General features: G+C 40.9%; 1 protein-coding gene across 27 annotated transcripts in view; it reads right to left on the bottom strand.

The window, feature by feature from the left end:
• The window catches only part of NTRK2 (neurotrophic receptor tyrosine kinase 2), a 371,518-nt gene that overhangs the window by 145,804 nt on the left and 206,584 nt on the right, over nucleotides 1-19,130 (bottom strand). For 6 of the 27 annotated variants that reach the window (XM_067041237.1, XM_067041240.1, XM_067041238.1 and 3 more), the window contains one exon: nucleotides 18,102-18,841. The exons of 12 other annotated variants lie outside the window; for them this stretch is intronic. In XM_067041237.1, coding sequence (XP_066897338.1) covers nucleotides 18,813-18,841 — 29 coding nt within the window. In that variant the 3' untranslated portion in view covers nucleotides 18,102-18,812. Of the gene's footprint in view, nucleotides 1-18,101; nucleotides 18,842-19,130 lie in introns of those variants that run through there. 9 more of the 27 variants (XM_067041247.1, XM_067041241.1, XM_067041249.1 and 6 more) reach the window with 3 other exon arrangements.

Consider the following 19,130-nt stretch of genomic DNA (forward strand, 5'->3'; position numbering starts at 1 on the left):
GCATGTAAGTTTCATCTCAAAGAAATAAAGAAAGAAAAAAAGGAGAGAGAGAGAAAGGGAAGGAAGGAAGGGAAGGAAAGAATGGAGGGAGGAAGGGAGGGAGGGAGAGAGAGACCATAAACAAATATTGAACTCTAGCTTGTGCTTGTTGAAGTGTTTAGGGTTGAAGTGTCCTATTGTCTGCAGCTTAGCTTCTAAAAATGAAGGGATGGATGATGATAAAGAGGTTTTCACTGGAGAATCCAGATGGGTGTATGGATGCTCACTGAACCGTTCTTTCAACTTTTCTGTATGTTCGAAACTTTTTGTTAATAAAATACAGGGAATAGAAGGAAGAAATTCAATTCTATGTTTTAGAAGTCAGGTTTCAGAGTTGGTGATTTGGGGGATGTGCCAGATGGAATCTCTCACCCAGAAAGAAGTCTAAGATGTTAGAATCAGGGCTGTCACAAACAACGGCAGTATACGCAGTTCTTCCTGTGCTTTGCATGGATTCTACTGCTTGGGGCCTCTCTCTCTCTCTCTCTCTCTCAGCTCTGCTGGACTGTAATATACAATTCTGCTTGGCAGTAGAGCTCAGATAACTTAAGCAAGAAAAATGTCCTTTGGATAATTTGCAGACTTTGACCTGAAATAAGGGCAGATACATTTAGATATATGATTTGTTTTCTGGCTGCTGTGCTATTTCAAAGTATCTTTGTTACTGCTTGTGATGGAAAACTCCTCCACCATCAGGGAAATGAATCAGACTGGGTTACTAAAACCTTACCCTACAGCTCTCCTGCCTATATCCATCTTACTATCATATTGACCTAAGTTCACTTCTTTAAAAAAATTCTTTTAGTGTGATACATGCTGGTAAAGAATTCTTTTTTAAAAAAAAAAAAAAAAAAAAGCAGAATATACTGGCTGAACCAAACAAGTTAAGTTACATCCCTGGACACCTTAATAACACAGGGCCCTTTCTAAATATCTTTAGGTTCTAATTTATAACTCTCAAGTCTAAGGGCTAAAGGGTGAGAACAAAGACATGAATATCAATAAAAATTACTGGTATTTGCTTTGGGATTCAGTCCTAGATGCTTACTAAGTGAGGTAAATACATGAACTATCTAGGGTGTATTCCACTTTCCTCCCAGATCACCCCTCCTACTAAGTCCCAAGACCCAACCAGACAGCTGAGAAAAGAAGAAAAACTTGGAACTTGCTTTCCCAAGTGGCATGTCCATGGTAGTATGCCAAGGTTAAGTAAAACCATGGAACTTCCATAAGAGTTCATTTTCCTTGACTATCTGGGGAAATATATTTTCATACTAAAATATAACACATATATTCTGGGACAGTGTGCAAAATTCCCATGTTGTAGTAGACTGTTACTTTCGTGGCCTCAATAAACTATGACTCCCTGTTTTCATGTTCCTGTGTGAGCTTCTGGCTTTGAATCCAGGCTGGCCCTACAATCTGCTTTAACAGATAACTGTGAAAGTGAGACTGTGCTGGTTCTAGATCTTAAGACTTAAGAAGGCCTTTCAGCTTTCACTGTTATGCTTTTTAAAATGTTTGACTACCTTGAGTCTTTCATGCTGTGAGAAAGCACAAGCGTCCATGTGCAGAAGTCCATGTAGAGGAGAACTGAGTGCCTTGACCAATAATCCCCGCTGAATTCCCAGCCAGCAATCACCAACTTCCTGCCATGTGCAAGAGACACTTTTGGACCTTCCAAAAGTCTAAGCCAACACCGTATGAAGTAGAAAACCTTCTGGTCAACCCACAGAACTCTGAGAAATAATCAACTGTTCTTGTTTTAAGCTGCTAAATTTGGGGGCAGTTTGTTACACAGAATTAGATAACCAATACTTATGTTTAAAATAAAATTTGTGATTTCAAAGAAATTTTATTTTATATTTTAACTTAAAAAATTTTTTTTAAATTTATTTTTGGCTTCATTGGGTCTTCGTTGCTGTGAGGGCTTTCTCTAGTTGCGGTGAGCAGGGGCTACTCTTCGTTGCAGTGCGACGGGCGTCTCATTGCGGTGGCTTCTCTTGTTGTGGAGCACGGGCTCTAGGCACGCGGGCTCAGTAGCTGTGTCTCACAGGCTCTAGAGCACAGGCTCAGTAGTTGTGCTGCACGAGCTTAGTTTCTCTGTGGCATGTGGAATCTTACTGGACCAGGGCTCAAACCTGTGTCCCCTGCATTGGCAGGCAGATTCTTAACCGCTGTGCTACCAGGGAAGCCCCTCAAAGAAATTTTATAATCGAAAAAGGCATCTTACTTAGAGTTATCCCCTGAGACCTCTATCTACCAGTCAAGGTACTTCAGTGAAGATGATCAAGAGGCATTTCCTTAGAATATAATTCACGAGAAGATAATCCCCCAGATTCTGGTGTATTTTTTAGTTGTTACATGATCAAGAGGAGCCTCATATCCTAAGCCTTTGGTAGATGGTCAGAGATAAGCATTTTTTAATCGTGTCTGTTCGTACCAAGGGATCATTTCAAGACATTATGGAAGTAGGAACCTCATTTATATCAAGTGTATTTTCTTCTCTCAAATTACTGCTCTTGTTACTAAGAGCCTCTAGCCATATGGCCAGTTGCAACTAATCCTAGACGGTGAGAAAACATCAGGAAAGTCTGGTCTACATCTGTTCTACCCAGCACGAAGAACCTAAAACTAAGACTAAGAATTGGACCCTCACTCCAGCAGTTCATCAAATGGCCCCTGCATATCAAGACCCTTAGCTCTTCCCAGCAGGGTTAAATCTATGAATTAACATAATGAAGGAGCCCCGGCCTGGGTCAGGACCTGTCACATGAGGACAATAAGGGTCGCAGTCATTAGTACGAATCAGTCACATCCATGGACCCATTATTTCCAAGCACCAGAGCCTGAGCAATGGGGACCTAATGTGACCCAAGCTGAGGTAGAGAAGGAAAGGGAGACACAGGAGAACGTCTACTGACCACGACTGACATCTATTGACCACAATGAGCTGTGCATAATATACTAGATGTGTTATATGCATTCCAAATCAGTGAAGATGTGCAAGAACCAGAGCTGCTGGGCATTATTATCCTCATTTTGTGCATATTGCGATGATGTTGGCAAAGTACTTAGCACAGCAGCTGGCTCTTAATGAGTACCCCAAGAGAGTAGCGATGAGTATTTTTTATCATGTTAATATCATTTTACAGAGTGGAAACTGAGGCTGATTGAGGTTACGTGACTTGCCCGAGGTCACACAAGAGCAACAGTGGGAGGCCAGGATTAAAGTCCAAATCTTCCTGGTGCCACTGTCTCCATACTAGCAATAATGATGGTGTTATAAGGACAGCTTTTCCTCCTGGCAATGGGCTGAAAAAGTTATACCCTTAGACTATGCCCCAATGATATGTTAAAGTTATATACAAATTCAAAATACAAAAATATTTTGGGTCCTGCTTAAAGCGTCAAGGGTGTTTTGGAATTAAAGGAAGGGAAAAATGTTTTAAAAGAGCCATTTAAAAAGTAATTGCTATCAGTGGTAACAAACGGAGAAAGTTCATCCATGAGGCAATCAGCCTGCAGATAAAGGCTGAGCTTCTCAAGGATTTCAACCAAAGCAAATTCTGTAACCCATGATTTGTCCTGATAATGGACTTAACCTTCCACTACTATGGTTGGAGTGTCTGAGGTCAGGTCAGTTTCATAGTGTGTGGCTCTCTAAGGATGGGGCCCCATCCCTTAGGGATTTCCGTAGGGTTGGCAGCCAGGTGCTTGGTGATGAGTGGTGGAGACAGAAGTGTTCAGGTAGCTTTGAGGTGGGAGAAGCTGGGTTTTTTTCTTTTCTCTGCCACTTTCTACCTAGACCATGAGTCTTACTTAGACTCTCCAAGTCTCACTCTCCTCATCCATAAGAAATTGCCTGAACTTTAGCTGAGATAATGTACGTGGAAACAGCTCATGGTAAGTCTCAAAACAGTTTCCTTTCCTCATCCCTTTCTAGAACTGGTTAAGTTCCTCTCTAACATCTGAACCCAAGAATAACATTTTCTTCTGCTTTCTTTGTCCTGGCTGACTTTTGTTTGCCTTATTAACTACTTGGAAAGTAATGAGGCAGAATTTATTTTGTTTTCTGTTCTACTCTGTGGTTTGTCAAGAAGCCATGTACCTTAAAAAATGGGTTTTGTCACTTCTTGTAAAATTAATTTGAATCTTAAGTAAATAGGACACGAAACAAGATCATCTATCCCCCTTTTCCCCCACTTTATCAAGAAAATAATTTGTGACCTCAAGTAACACTAATAAATAATCTTTCCCCTAAGGAAAAAAAAAAAGTATAGATTCAGCCCTTCTGTCCAATCCCAATTTAAGAGAATTTTCTACTGGGATCCAAGTCAGAAAGCAGAAATTTATATAACAAAGCGAATCTCAGAACGGATACTGCCATCTTGCTGGAGATGGTTACCTAACATCTCAAGAGGCAGTGACTGTTGATGGCCAGAAAGAGAAACAGCATCTGGGACCACACTCTGGACTCAAGCTTACACATCACTGATATATTTGGTCTGGCCTTGTGAAGGATGCTCAGTACAGCTTACAGTCAAGATTCAGAGAGGCTGCCATTTTTGTTTTTGGATATCAAACAATTTTCTTCTTGAATGTCACATCGTTTGGCTCCACGGCTTTACCAGCTGTCATTAACGATGCTAGAGGAACATTTTTTAATTCCTTTGACAGCAGTAAAACATCCCCTCCATGGGGCACTTAATTTCTTGCTAGTCTCTTGATGATGAATAGGTCTCAAGGCCTTTGGCAGCTGTCGGCCAGATTCACACCATCCGGGGAGGATGCACGGTGATGGGAGATAACCCTAAGTCAATCCTTAAAAATTCCTTTGCCTTTAAAACTAACTTAGGGAAAACGCTTGGCTTAAGGGGATAAGAAGAAAATGAGCAACACACACACTGGGCTACAAAATACCAGTTTGGGCCTTTGCAAGAACCTCTTCCATTTCCTGAAATATGATCCATTATCTTAAAATAAAATGTGTGAAGGGACACAAGTCATTGATTTTTTTTTTTTTTTGGATGAACCACATACCTTCCACCCAAGCAAAACTTATTCTCAGGAACAGAGTCCAAACCCACGTGGAATCTTTATCTTTTGTTCAAACCCCACACTTGTTTTACCCGCAGCGAGTTTAGGCAGAAACTGATAGCTAATGCTTTTCATTAAGCCAGTCAAACAAAATTGCTTACCAGGTTTTACTCCTTCATCAGCCTGGCTAATTACACCCATTCACTGTTTCTTTCAGACAGAGATTTCAAATTCCAACTCTCAAAGACTCACACCACCCAAGAGACATCTGCTTCCTGGCTCGCTCTGTCTCCTTTTTATATTACCCAGTGAAAAATACTCAGTGGCCCAGAAAATGCCTGTTAAGCAAAACCTGGAAGCTAGAACTGGTTTCAAGCTGGTGAAGCATCAGGTCAAGGAGAAGGTGTTGAGATAAAGGTCATGGGAGATGGTGAGATGAAAAGACAGGATGGAATCTTCTCAATCAACACATTCAGGGAAAGGCATTTGGCCTCCAGACTCCAGTGACCAGCCTCAGATACCTCTGCATGGCAACAGAATAAACAGAAATGTGTGCATGTTACTGAGGCAAAGTTGGTCTGAAACATTCTGAGGCACCAAGTTGGAGTGGGTGCTCCATGGGTGGCACTAGCACAAGGTTTGGGTGATAACAACTAAGGCTGAACTTGAACGCCAAGCCTAGATAGTGTTCAGGTAGCAATTACCTTTCTCCAAACCATCAAATGTGGGACAGTTTGGAGATTAGGGGCCCAACAGCTCCACAAGCTTGGGAAGCAACTTCCCATGGATCCATGGTCCAAACTAAAGTTTTACCCTTAAAAGAAAATATGGGGATACAATCTTCAACCTCATAAAGTATAGTAACCTTGACTTTCTCTCTGTGGAAAATTCTTTGCCCGTGAACTGCATTAGCTGAGTCCACATCAAATTATTCACAGTAGTCACGAACATCTACAAAATCATATAGTGCTGCCCTAACGAGTATAAATCCCATTTTCCACCCGTGTGTTATGAGTTATTTGAAGATCTCCTCTTTCTGGCTAAGTAATCTGTTGGTAGAAACAATGTAAAAAAGCACAGCATCTTCAAAATTGCTGTTGGAAAACCATTTTGAATACTGGGTTTAAAAAACCTCATAGGAAATATGTCCTCCTGACACCATTTTCTTCTGAAGTTGCCCAAGCTAACTCTTGTTTATGCTTTCAGCTTAGGGCTTTCATAAGTGCATGACATAATGCTTCTCTAGATTATTCAAAGCAAAAAAAATAAAGGATAACTTCTACTACAAGTTCATTTCACACACTCGGTTTATTACAGCACAAAGAACACCAGATGTGGTTCAAATTTAAATTGCATCTTTAATATAAAGATCTAGGGCCACTGAAATCATGCACATATGATAGCCATACTTCAAAAAACTGTTTAATAGCTGAAGATCACGTTCTGAGGGCTCGACCTCACTATTTAGAGCTCAGTTCCTTTTCAGTGATTTGTCACTTGAACCTCATTTTTAAGGGATCATCATAAAACAGGCTTATGGCCCTTTAGTTTTCCAATTAGTGAGGTCATATTTTAAATGCTTAATAATTTTTGATCAGTGAGGCTTACTTGGATCACAGATTTCCAAACTGAGTAGCTTAAAGTGGCCACAGTGATCATCTCTACCCCAGAGAGTTAACAAGTACTAGTTAGTCCAGGCGACACATTTCAGGACAGTCGATGCCCTATTTCTTTCCACTGTCTGTGGCTAAACTAGGAAGCAAGAGAAGAGGCTTTTCCCATCAGTTTCCTTGCCTCTTAACCACATCCAGCACATATTTTATACATTGTATGTTTAGCTTTGTGACCATATCTTTTATGTTTAACATTTTGAGAAGACACTTCAACTCTGAGAAATACAAATAACAGTTCAGTTGCAAAATACCCTGTTTGCACTGAAATATAGTAAATAAATATTTAAAATCACACTTACTGGCACTATCCACCATATAATTAGTGTTACGCATCTGTGATCAATTGTGACTAACAAATTGCTCAAGCATCATAAGCCTTGTGAAAAGATCACAGTTTTATTAAACACTGGAAATTGCATTTTTCCCAGTGGCTGTACTGTACGATAATGAACTCCCTGTGAGTGGCAGGAGAGATGCAAATTCAATTTTGCACGAGATTCACAAATACTGTGATATATTATGCTGATGGAGACACGGCCCCCATCTAGACAAAATGAAAAAATTTCCTCGTGTTCAGTGAATGTGTGTAATTAAGAAAATAAGGACAGCTAATCATCAATATTGCATGCATGTCTGTATCTCCAATCTTGCTTTTAAAAAAAATTCTAGTTGAAAGTTGAACCTTGTTCTTCTGGGTTTCCGGTTTCAGTTTTCAAAGGGACTATTGATATTGATGAAACCAAAAGGCACCTTAATCATGCCCAAAAAATGCACTAACTTTTACTTAAATTTTTGCTTTCAACCAAGTGACGTGCCTAGGTTTTAATTTATGAGAGCAGGTTTTATTATACAAATAAGCAGACACTGTCTGGGGGACAAATTTGAAGCAGCTCTGATAGTTTTTATTAATTTATTTGATTTACTTCTGGTTTCCCTTACCCAATCTTATTTATGTCAAAGTAAGTTGAAGCAGAATTCATTATGTAGTGAAATCCAATTTGAACACTTTTTATTGGGACACGGTGATTCAATCATTTCTCTCCTTAAATCCCATTATCTCTTCTCACATTATTTTGTACAGATCAAATCACATAAGATGAAATTCCAAAAGAAACTTAAGAACTTGAGGGCAGGAATGAAATAATATCCGAATAATTTCTTATACTATGAATACTAAGTTATACCACAGTTAGCATTCTTATCACTTTGCATTCTAGTAGCATATTTTCTCTGAAGAAAATTAACTGAGTTAGCGAACTTGACTTTCTAAAGTAAACTTTTGAAGCAATCGTAGTTTCTAATTGTTTTGATACAGAATCATCAGAAGCGCTGAGTCTAATCTGACCCCATTTGGGCACCTTGACATTTTGTTTATTATATGGATTGCAAAATTTGCCAATTTCCTACTGACTTTCCTCTTCAAATTGCGGAGTTTAGAAATTCTCGAATTTTGGTAACTTTATAAAAAGTGTTTGTAAAAAAATATTTATTTACCTATTTCATTGTGTCAGGTATATTGTTAATACGTAGGGACTCCTCAAGTCATAAATGAATCTAGTTACCAAAGTCCATTTCCACGTTGATTATTTAGAAATGGGAGGCATTTTCTCATGGAGACATTGCAGTTATACTAAGAATGACATTATCCCCTAAATGCCTTTTAAACCCCTGTGCTACCATACCTTTCAAATCACAATTCATATGCCTTAACCCATCATGAGTTAGATATTTTCATGTTTAGAGACCTCTAAGAGCTCTTTGCAGACCAGGGAGGGTAACCAAATTCAGCAATTCAAATGGAAAGGTTGCCTAACTTCTGCTCCTAACAGAATCAGAGGAGAATTTAACTTATTAGCCATGTTAGATGCCTGGTGAAGTAGAGACGTATTTTTCTCCCAAAGCTACAGTACAGTTACAAACACAGCAAATACACTTATCCATTCATGTGTTCCTTCAGTTATTCACCACATGTTTATTATGCAATGTTCTGGGTACAGTTCTAAGAGCTGGAGATGCCAAAGCACTTGTTTGTCCATTGAACAGTCCGTGGTTAGAAACTTACACAATTGTCAATAAGTCTTTCCATCTGCGATTTTCAATATCATTCGATGACTACTGCCACTCAATTCCTGGGTAAGACGTGACTTCCTGATTATACACATTCATCATCCGACAAAGACATACGATTATACACACTGAACCAAATCTGAACTTCAATCCTCATCCCCTCTATACCGCCCCATCTGGGAGTTTCTTTGTTAAAGATTTCACACAGTATTATTAGTCAGAGATTTGTTTGATTTCATTTCATCAGGAAACTTTTCCATATTGGCAAATGGTAGGTACCAGCAAAACACACACAATACTTATTCCAGGGTAAGCAAAAGACTCATCAAATTCTCTTTGGAAATATTTCAGCTCTGCTTGTGTGAAGTCTGATCCTCTGTAGTCTCTCCAAGCCGCTCTCGGGCTGCACCTTCACAAACACTAAAGGGCTGCCCAAGCTTTACAGCCTTGTACTGTTACAGCCATAGGTGTCTAGGGGGCCTAGAAATCTCCAACAAACAATAGTTTGATTGTAACCTTATTTGTTATGATGGCCTTTGAACGGCAACTGAATAATTCATACCCCAAACTCCGGTCTTTTCTAAGTTATTAAGATAATTAAGAGAGTAAAACATTGGGTCAGAAAAGAATTTATTCATTTTGGCTAACCTCCCCATTTCTAATTCATCTGCACTCGTCATGTGCAGTGAGGCATTGCTATGTGATGTTTGGGGGGAGCACGTGTTACTCTACTTATTACAAGATTACCATGAAGTCACACTTCCAAATCTGTGGGTTTACATGCCCCTGTGACAAAGTAGATACCTTAGACTATCAGCTCCCTGACCTTATGAAGCTCCTGATGCATGCTCTTCTCACTGAAGAAATGCCACTTACCAAAGGTGATTCCTGTTTTTTAAAAAGACTCCTTAAAAGCTAAATATCTGTAAGAACCTTGACCCCTTTCGAGTAGGCAATTTAGAAACACGGACCTTTGCATGGAAAATGAAAATAATGAGTCACAGAGGGTAAGCCAGAAAAGTGACTTGTCTGTCCTATAAGATGTTCACACATGGCTGGCATTGAAATTGGTTGTCTGTAGAATGGTTATAGAGAAGGCAGTATTAGCCTGTGTCCTCTTGGTCTCCCTGGAACAGGGTGACCCAGGCAGATGCTGTGGGTGCTTTAACCCTTGCAACACTGGTTTACAAACCTCAGTAAATGTGTGCACTTCAACTGGCTCCTAAAACTCTTGGTACTCTTTGAACTCTGTCTTTGGAGAGATAGACATCAAGTTCACCTAGGAAAAGTGATGTGCGTATCTCAGAGGAGTGAAGGTGTCCAAGAAAGAGTCAGAGATCTATGATATAGGATTCTTTTCCTAGGGTTTTCTGAAATAAAGCAAAAAAGGCCAACATTTTAGAGCGGGTTGGGGTGGGGGAAGAGGGGTTTTACATGATTTTAACCAGCAAAAAATAAAAATAAGAGTTTATTATTCATGATTATTTAGTATTTCTGGTAACGACTCCATTGAGAAGACCTCCCTACAGCCCCAGTGACCCCTGTGTCAACCCTTACCTTAGAGACTGGGCCCGGGATCAGCCTACTACTGGCTCCTTTCTCCCCAGCAATAAACCCACTCCCCACGATCTGGCACGACCCTGGCTGCATGTTGGAAGGTTAATACCCTCAGCCTGCCTTGATAAGCCCACGTGAAAAGGTACAACACCAAGACTACAATTCCTCTTGCAGAGTTTCAAAATTGCTCCATGCTATTTTTGGAAATTGTCAGCAGCAGTACTCAGCTGGAAAAAGCCCCAGACTTCAGGGAGGCCGACTGGGGACTGAACAGAAACTCCCCCACATGGGGGCTGTAATTTGGGTTCATTATTTTTCTTCTCAAGCTCTCCGAGCCTTAGTTTTCTCATCTATAAAACAGAGTAATAATATCTATCCTGCAGTGCTGACAGGGCTTCTTTTCTTTTTTTTTTTTTTTTTTTTTGCGGTACGCGGGCCTCACTGTTGTGGCCTCTCCCGTTGCGGAGCACAGGCTCCGGACGCGCAGGCTCAGCGGCCATGGCTCACGGGCCCAGCCGTTCTGCGGCATGTGGGATCCTCCTGGACTGGGGCACGAGCCCATGTCCCCTGCATGGGCAGGCGGACTCTCAACCACTGCGCCACCAGGAAAGCCCTTTTTTTTTTTTTTTTTAAATGTGAAAATGCAACTCATAAGGCCTGGCACATAAAAGGCATTTGATATTGGTTGTTTAAAATAATCAAAAATGCACACATTACAAAAGGGGCTCATGACATTAAGGAATAGGCTAAGTGAAAATGGAGTATTTTAAATCTCAAAGAGTATATACCTCTAACTTAGCAAATCTAACACTATAACTCCAAATGTGGAGAAATGAAGCAATATCTAATATATTTTTAAGTTTCACTTATATTTAAATATTTTATCCAATTTTTCCCTAGATTAATTCTCAAATTTTCTAAGAAGATCCCCAGACCCTCCTATCCTTTCTGCCTTTTTAAAAGAATCTCTCTTGCTCTCTCTTTTCTCGTCTTTCTTTCTTTCTTTCTTTTCTTTTTTTTTTTTTTTGTGGCAGTCTTGTTCATTTCCTCACTCTGGAGAGTTACATACAAAAAAAAAGGCCATTAGAAGATGAGAGTGCCCATCTATGCAGATATTTCAGCAGATAGTACAGGATGGTTAGTGCCGGGGATGCTGAGGCTGGCTGAGCAAAAGGGAGTCAGAGAAATGTATCTCCAGGGGCAGATGGGTTGGAGGGAGGAAGGACAATTAGGCCAGGAAAGGACAGAAGACCAAAAACTAATCAACCCAGCAGCTAATATATACAAAACAGAGCTTTGCAAAAGTCAGAGGTTTACACAAGATCCTGGCCAAAAGGAACCTGAGTCCAGGGCCAAGCTAGGGTGAGGGGAGTAAGATTCTTGCCTTGTGCACAAAATTTAAGGGAGCACCACAAATTCAGTAATCGACGTGAATAATGTTTTATTTTTTCCCTTTATTTTTTTTTTTTTTCCGGTATGCGGGCCTCTCACTGTTGTGGCCTCTCCCGTTGCGGAGCACAGGCTCCGGACGCACAGGCTCAGCAGCCATGGCTCACGGGCTTAGTTGCTCCGCGGCATGTGGGATCTTCCCGGACCAGGGCACGAACCCGTGTCTCCTGCATCGGCAGGCGGATTCTCAACCACTGCGCCACCAGGGAAGCCCTTCCCTTTATTTTTTTAAATTATTTTTTTATTGAGGTATAGTTGATGTAAAATATCATATTAAGTTTCAGGTGTACAATATAGTGACACAATTTTTTAAGATTATATTCCATTTATAGTTAATATAAAATATCAAAACATTATGAATAATGTTTTAATGTAATATTAAAAAAATAAAATTTAACAAAAACATCTATGAAGAAAAAAACTTGAAATTTCAAATAACGACAGTATTTGACCTTGAATTCGTAGCACTCACCTAACCCTAATCCCTGCACTCTCAATCCTGTCTTAATTTAAAAATTTAAAATTTTCTTCATAGATTTTCATTAATTTTTGGCTTTTAAAATATTGCATTGAAATACGATTTATCTTGATGGCTGAGTTTGTTTGTGCCCCTTTAAATTCTGCACTTTAATTGAGGGCCTCCCCACATTACCCTAATCCTGGCCCTGCTGGGTGCAGAGGGTCCTGCTTGAGAGCTAAATGGGAATCAGCAGGACAACTTCTAGGAGGCTGTCTGTAGTGCTTTTAGGAATCCCAACACTGAATTATATTCTCAAGTTTATGTAAAAATAATTATTAGTAGGTGATAAAAAGTAGGCAACAGAGACCATTAATCTGACACTCTTGTCTTTATTGGTGTATGAGTTTGGTTCTGACTGATCAACTACATCACAAATTCCAATACAACAGATCTCATTTCCATCAGCATGTCTGTATAATAAAGATTTCCAAGCTCCATTATAATTTATACATATGTGTGGACAAGCCCTGGAGGTTCTGAACATAGTAAAAGAATGCAGGTCATGTTTCAGGTCCACTCTCTTCAAACATAAGAGAGGGAAATAAAGTTAAGCAACACGTAGCAGTCAACAGAGACCCCTCCGTCTCCCACCTCTGCAGATCGTGGTGCAGCATCAGAAAGCAGAGCTGCTGAGACCAGCACGGCAAAGCAGCAGGCAGGTGCCCAGCAAGCGGTAAGGGGTTCATTGCTTGTCATAGGGAAGCAGGGAGACCTCCGAGAGAGGACCATGCTAACACCCACACTGGGTGCCCGTTAGCAGAAGGATGTCCTTGGGGAACGTCATCCATACCAATCTACACAAGCCCCCTCTTTCCGAAAGTGGGCAGAAGGTGTGAAGACCATATGGATTCACCCCCAACCTCACAACCCCCTCCCATAGCTTGGCCCCCATGCAGAAGCTTGGCCCTCAAAAACACAGATCTCTTCTACAAGAACAAAAGAAGACCCTGGGTTGTTAACACCAATGACTGTACCCATGCATCAGTCATTAGACCCCATTCTGGCTAAGATCCACTTTAACTTAAAACTTGGGATGCAATGTGCAGGAAACAGCAGAGAGTATACACAAGCCCAGAGGAGACGCATGACTCAGGAAGTGAGTGATAAGGTCAATCCCTTTGCTACTTGGCCGTTGTCTTCCTCCTGAAAGCTCAGGAGTTCAGGAATCTAAGGCAGAGCTCCCCATCCCCAAAATGATACTAAGAAAATGAGAGTTTTCCTCTTCCAAAACCAATGTTGATAAAGGTCTAGGTAAGGCTCAAGGAAAACTAAAACCTTATATGTACACAAAGGTATGTTAGTCAAAACAAAAGCTCTTAAGAGGGAGAGAAATATCCTAAAAGTGACAGCACTTGGGAAAGAAGAAAATGGTCCTCTCAAAATAAGGCTTAAGCAGTGATACAGAATCATAACTGCTTCTCTGGATATCAGGAAATGGCATTAATGGAACTAGGAACTAGGATGAAATGTCATCATTAGCATCATGGTTCCTGAACCCTAATATATAGAGAAAAGGAGGGAGGATGACAGAATGAGATGGGCAAAAAAGGAATAGATGTTTATGGGTCAGAGGAAGTAAAGCCAGGATAGAGACAAGGTGAGGCCAATTAGTCCAGCTAGCGGGAGTACTCTATTAATAGAAAGTAAGACTATGTCCCTGGGTAACCAGTTAGCTTCTCTCTATTCATTAGCAACTCACTCATAAAAGCAAACTCACTTGTAAAAGCAAACTCCTTTCAGGAGCAAGGGTGGGGATTGGTAGTAGGTATGAGAGTATAAACGGATCAGAAAATCCATTATTCTTTCAGGAAAACATGTGAGGTGTCTACTCAGTGGTGTCATCTCTGCTTATTTTATAAGCAGATATATCATGTAATCTCCTCTAATGAAAGCATTCCATAACATGGAGACTAGCTCTTTTGATATAATTAGATAGTGTGGGATGGTATCCTGTCCCCTCTATATCAACCACTTATTGGAACATTAGGAATATGGCACTTAGTCTAAATGCCATCATTATCTCATAATGACCTGGGTTCTACTTTAATGCACCCAGAAGGTCAATGGCATGGTTAAATAAATGTGTTAAATAATAGCAACAGGGTAAAAAGAATGTTGATGTCTACCCATACTCATAACGTATATAGTAACTGATAAGTATAATAGAGAAACTAGGCATTAGATTATTGTTTCCTTTCTAGAATTCTTCCTACCCCCTTTGGTTCAAAGTCGCACAAATCTAATCTCTTACAATTCATAGGAAAATATGTGTTCTGAACTCATTTTTAGAACCTATCAACTTTAATATTACTGTGCAAAATGCCAACTCTGAAATACTCCTGTATGTCATACTATTGATAGAAGTCCCCTGGACAGAACCCCAGCTTAGGTCTTGATGCCTGAGACATGAGAAGAGGAAGCATTTCATGAGGGAAGACTGGAGAATATTAGGCTACTGACTCCATCAAGTTTAGGTGAGGCTGAATGATTAAGGGGAGATTCCAATTCATCAGAGGTCCTTGCACAGCCGAGGAATCCTGGGCGGTAAAAAAGGCATCTCTAAATAGTGAGAACCATGTCAGATGTAACCAGACTGGCCCTTTCAGATCCAGCACACTTGGCTCTCCGAAAGGAGCTACCCAGCTGGGGTGAAGAACTGGGGGCAAAAACTGATCATCTCCTCCAGCTGAGCAGACAACTAAATTTGGAGTCATCCAGAGAGCTAACCCTAAACTGGAGCACACAGCCTGCCTTGGCAGATCCGGGACCCTTTTGCTCTCTGAGTCCTCCGGGCCCATAACACAAGGCTCGTCTCCTCTATGACACTCACCCTGGAAAAGCTAAGCTCCTCTGGATTCACGGTCCCTTGAAACCTGACCTGCCAAGGCCAGTCCAGCCCAGCTCTGTCTTAATCCCTATGCATCACCAAGCAAATAGAAAATCTGACACTGACAATAATATACCCAGCGAACCTCCTATGGACCTTCCAACACAATTCACCCAAGACAAACCTTTACTATAGAAATATGAACAAAGCCCAGTACAAATAAAGGCGAGGGTACAAGTGGTTAGACTTTATATCACAGGAAGTTAAAGGGACACTCACAAGACAAGGGAGTTGGATATCCAAAGGATATTATCAGCAATTATCTCTGTTGGAATTACAGATGAGTTTTTATTTCATCTTTGTTTCTTATGTTTTCCAAATTTCCAACTACAGCCTATATTATTTATTTTAAAGAAATGCATTTTAGGGTACCTGCAGGCATTTTGGGTAAGGAGGACTTAATTCTGTCTTACTAGCAGAAATCATCAGAGCTATACCAACTAGGGTGACCAATCCATTATCATTTGCCTAGGACTGTCCCAGTTTTAAAACTGAAAGTTTTGCAACCTAAGAACCTCCTCAGCCCTGCGGGTGGAGGGGAGGTCACTGTGATACTGACATGTCCTTCTCCTTTGAGCCACAAATGCCGCCTTCTAATCTTTCCCTCCCTGAGGGAGCCCAGGCATTCAGAAACACAGCATCTTCTCAGCCAAAGGGAGCCGGCTCAGACAGAGGGCAGCGTGGACTCAGGAACCCTTTGGGCTGCTGCTGTCTCCATCTCAGGAAGCAGCTTTCCTTCTAGAGGCTGAGCTCAAGGAGTGAGACTGCCTTTGTGCTTGGTTATCAGGTTGAACTAAGTAGATCTCTCTCCAATTCTTTCCTGTCCATGGTGTGGAGCAAATTCATCTTACATGCCTTTCAAGAGAAGTAACAACTACCAAGAAAAACAGCAAACAAATAAACAAGTACAACATCGTGAATGAAAGGCAGCGTGGCTGCACTTCATAAGGAGAGGTGGCATAATAACTAATCTGAGAAGATCCCAACCATGGTGGCTTACCCTCTCTGGCTGGAAGAATTAGCAAAGGCAGAGAAAACTTCACAAGGAGAAAACCTGCACTCTGTTACGTTAGCTGCCATGAAGAATTGAACTGTGAGCGAGCATCGCATCCAAGAAAAACTCCCATTCATTCATTTCTCCTTAACCACAGGGAGCACTCAGTGTTCAAAGCATCTGGGTAGCAGGAACTGCCTAGCAACATAAGAGGTTCCTCTGCATATGTGTTTGCTGAGCTGGTCCTGGTCCCCAGTCTGCTGGCACGTGCAAGAGTGACCAACCAGATACCAAAATAGGGGTGCATTTGATAAATTCATCATGCTGGTATCCACTCTCCAGTTGGGCTGGACATTGGGAAATACCTAGAAGGAATGCGGTAGCATCCTGCATCTGCCTGCATGCTTCCAGCACATCACTGATGATTTGGTGAAACTGGACTGAAATGTCTGATGTGTGAGGGGTGCATAATTCCCTCTTGGTTGGCCGATAATGTGGAAGTAAAATCAGAATATCATTGTGAGTGTCTCCCTGACCTAAATCCATAATTGTTTTTCCCTTTTAGTGATTAAATGTAAGATGGACTGTTTTCTCTAAGAGGTCTAGGTACCCTGTAACTGGGTGGTATTTTTGTTTTGATAACAAGTAATATCACCCAGTGGTCAAATGATAATAGAATGATGTCTCTTATTTTACTTAGTTGTAAATGTGCTTGAAACTGGTTTCCTAACAAATCTCCTTCTCAATAGAGTTTGTAACATGGCTTACGTTTTACATGTAATTGTGCAGCATGTATTCGTTTCCTTTCTTCGAGGGAACTCAAGTTGCTTTTTTTAAGCATTATTTGATAGCTTCTTACCATCTCCTCTGGAGTTGAAGGGAGAATATAGTATCAAGCTGTTATAGCTGGCAATGGGGGACTATGGCACCAAGAGACAGAATTGGATTGGGACCTACAGAGGCTGAGCAATGTGCCATGAAGACCCCCATGAAACGAGTTGTCAGCCCACTGTGCCATAAATGAAGAAATTTCTAAGGATCCTAAAATAACTGCGTTCTCTCGCCCCTAACACTCATGCTAGGCAAAATAGACTTAGGTTATTTTTAAAGTGCAGGCCATGGCCGTCAAAGGGATATAAACAGTTCCCAAAGCAGTTATTGTTTGGCCAATTAAATACTTAGAAGAAAACATACTTTTGAAAGACAAAATTAGTAGGCAAAGGACCTAGGAAAGTGCTATAGCAATTGTTTCTGCCTGTTTTTACTTCCATCAAATGGACCATCAAAATGGACCATGGGCACAGATTGCACTGAAGTTCAAAGATAACCTCTGATAACTCTCATCCCTTGATCTAACGAGCTCCTGAGGTCTTGGATATGATTCAGAATTTTTGCTCATGTGTACTCAAAGTGATGTTACAAACATTTTCAAAACCTCTGCAGTTCTGTGAAAAATACCACTTCCATTCCCTCCCCTGGTTGGTAACACAATGACAGGGTGTGTGTGGCAGTTAAGGGGAGCAAGAGGGGTGTCCTGTGTGATCTTTTCAACTACTGTTAAAACACTCCCTCCCTTTATTATATTTAATCTCCTTAGTCTTAGCTGGTCTATGAATCTGTGCTTATCTATGTAGTTGCCTAATAAGCATGTAATCATTGGGAAAACACACACACAAACATATATACACACGTGAACTATAATACTTGAAGTATGGCACACGCCGCAGGAAATCAATAAACATCCATTTCATTGGAAATGGAATTAAAGTGGAAAAAAGTCAGAATTCCTTATCTGCATCTGCCACAGAGAGTTACTAGCCCTAGATATACATAGAGGGCATGCTCTGTAAGAACAAACACATACAGTATGTATTTCAGGACAATTCTCATTTAATTTAGGCCCTCCACCTAGGACCCTAGCTAATTTACAAGGCTGCTCTAGGACAGACACAATTCTAGGGATGACAATAAGTCTATGGCATTTGCTTTTCCTGCAGGGGAAGCTATAACGCATTCCCACCCTTCAAGAGAACCCAAGATTGATGATTCGGGGGTTTTGCTGGTTAGAGTGGGTTTTTTTTCTTTTTCTTTCTTTCTTTCTTTTTTTTCCAGCTCAGAAGGTGTGTTTCCATTGTACCCTGTCAAAAATGTTCTTAGCAGTCAAGGAGAGGATAGCAGCACAGCTGCCCTTGAGCCGGGTTGGTCAGTCCTACTGGGAAAACACCCCGTGCGGACAGATGATGTGGTTTTCAGACACGTCTACACAGACTAGTTGAATTAAAGACCAACTCCAGCCTTGATGTTGCTGAGCTCCTCAGCTCCATCTTGCCATCCTGATTGATCGAGGAGATGGGTCTATAGTTAGAGTGGCATAGCACTTTGAGGGTTTAGTCATTAGAGCACACTGCTTTCTCTTGGGAAGGCAACTTCTTGCTTGGCTAGGTTTTGGAAGCTAAGGAGTGACGTCAAGATGTTGTCTGGCCAGAATTTGCAGATAACCATAGAACTCTTCTCCTCCATCAGGCATGGATTTAGCCTCCTTTAGTTCCTGCAGTGACACAGGAGCCTCCAAATACCAAATTATTATCAGGCGGTCTTGGGGGAACCTCTGGGCCCTGCAATAAAGTAGACAGACTTGCTATTGGAAAGTGCTCAGGAGCAATTCAGCCCTGTTCAGATTGTTCTAAAATCCTGCAAACAACCTCTGGACTTTGTAAATGAAAACCTCACATAGCTCCTGAGAGTGAAAAATTACTTAGGGGGATAAAATTTATCATCATCCTTCACTCAAATGATCTTACACATCATTGAAAGAAATATGGTTTAATCATGATTTTTTGTTTGTTTGTTGTTCTGTTTTTAGAGCAAAGCTACACAAGCAGGGAGGCTGTATTACTTTTGGAC

The sequence above is a fragment of the Kogia breviceps genome, chromosome 8 (genome assembly GCF_026419965.1).
Source record: "Kogia breviceps isolate mKogBre1 chromosome 8, mKogBre1 haplotype 1, whole genome shotgun sequence".
Taxonomy (NCBI): domain Eukaryota; kingdom Metazoa; phylum Chordata; class Mammalia; order Artiodactyla; family Physeteridae; genus Kogia; species Kogia breviceps.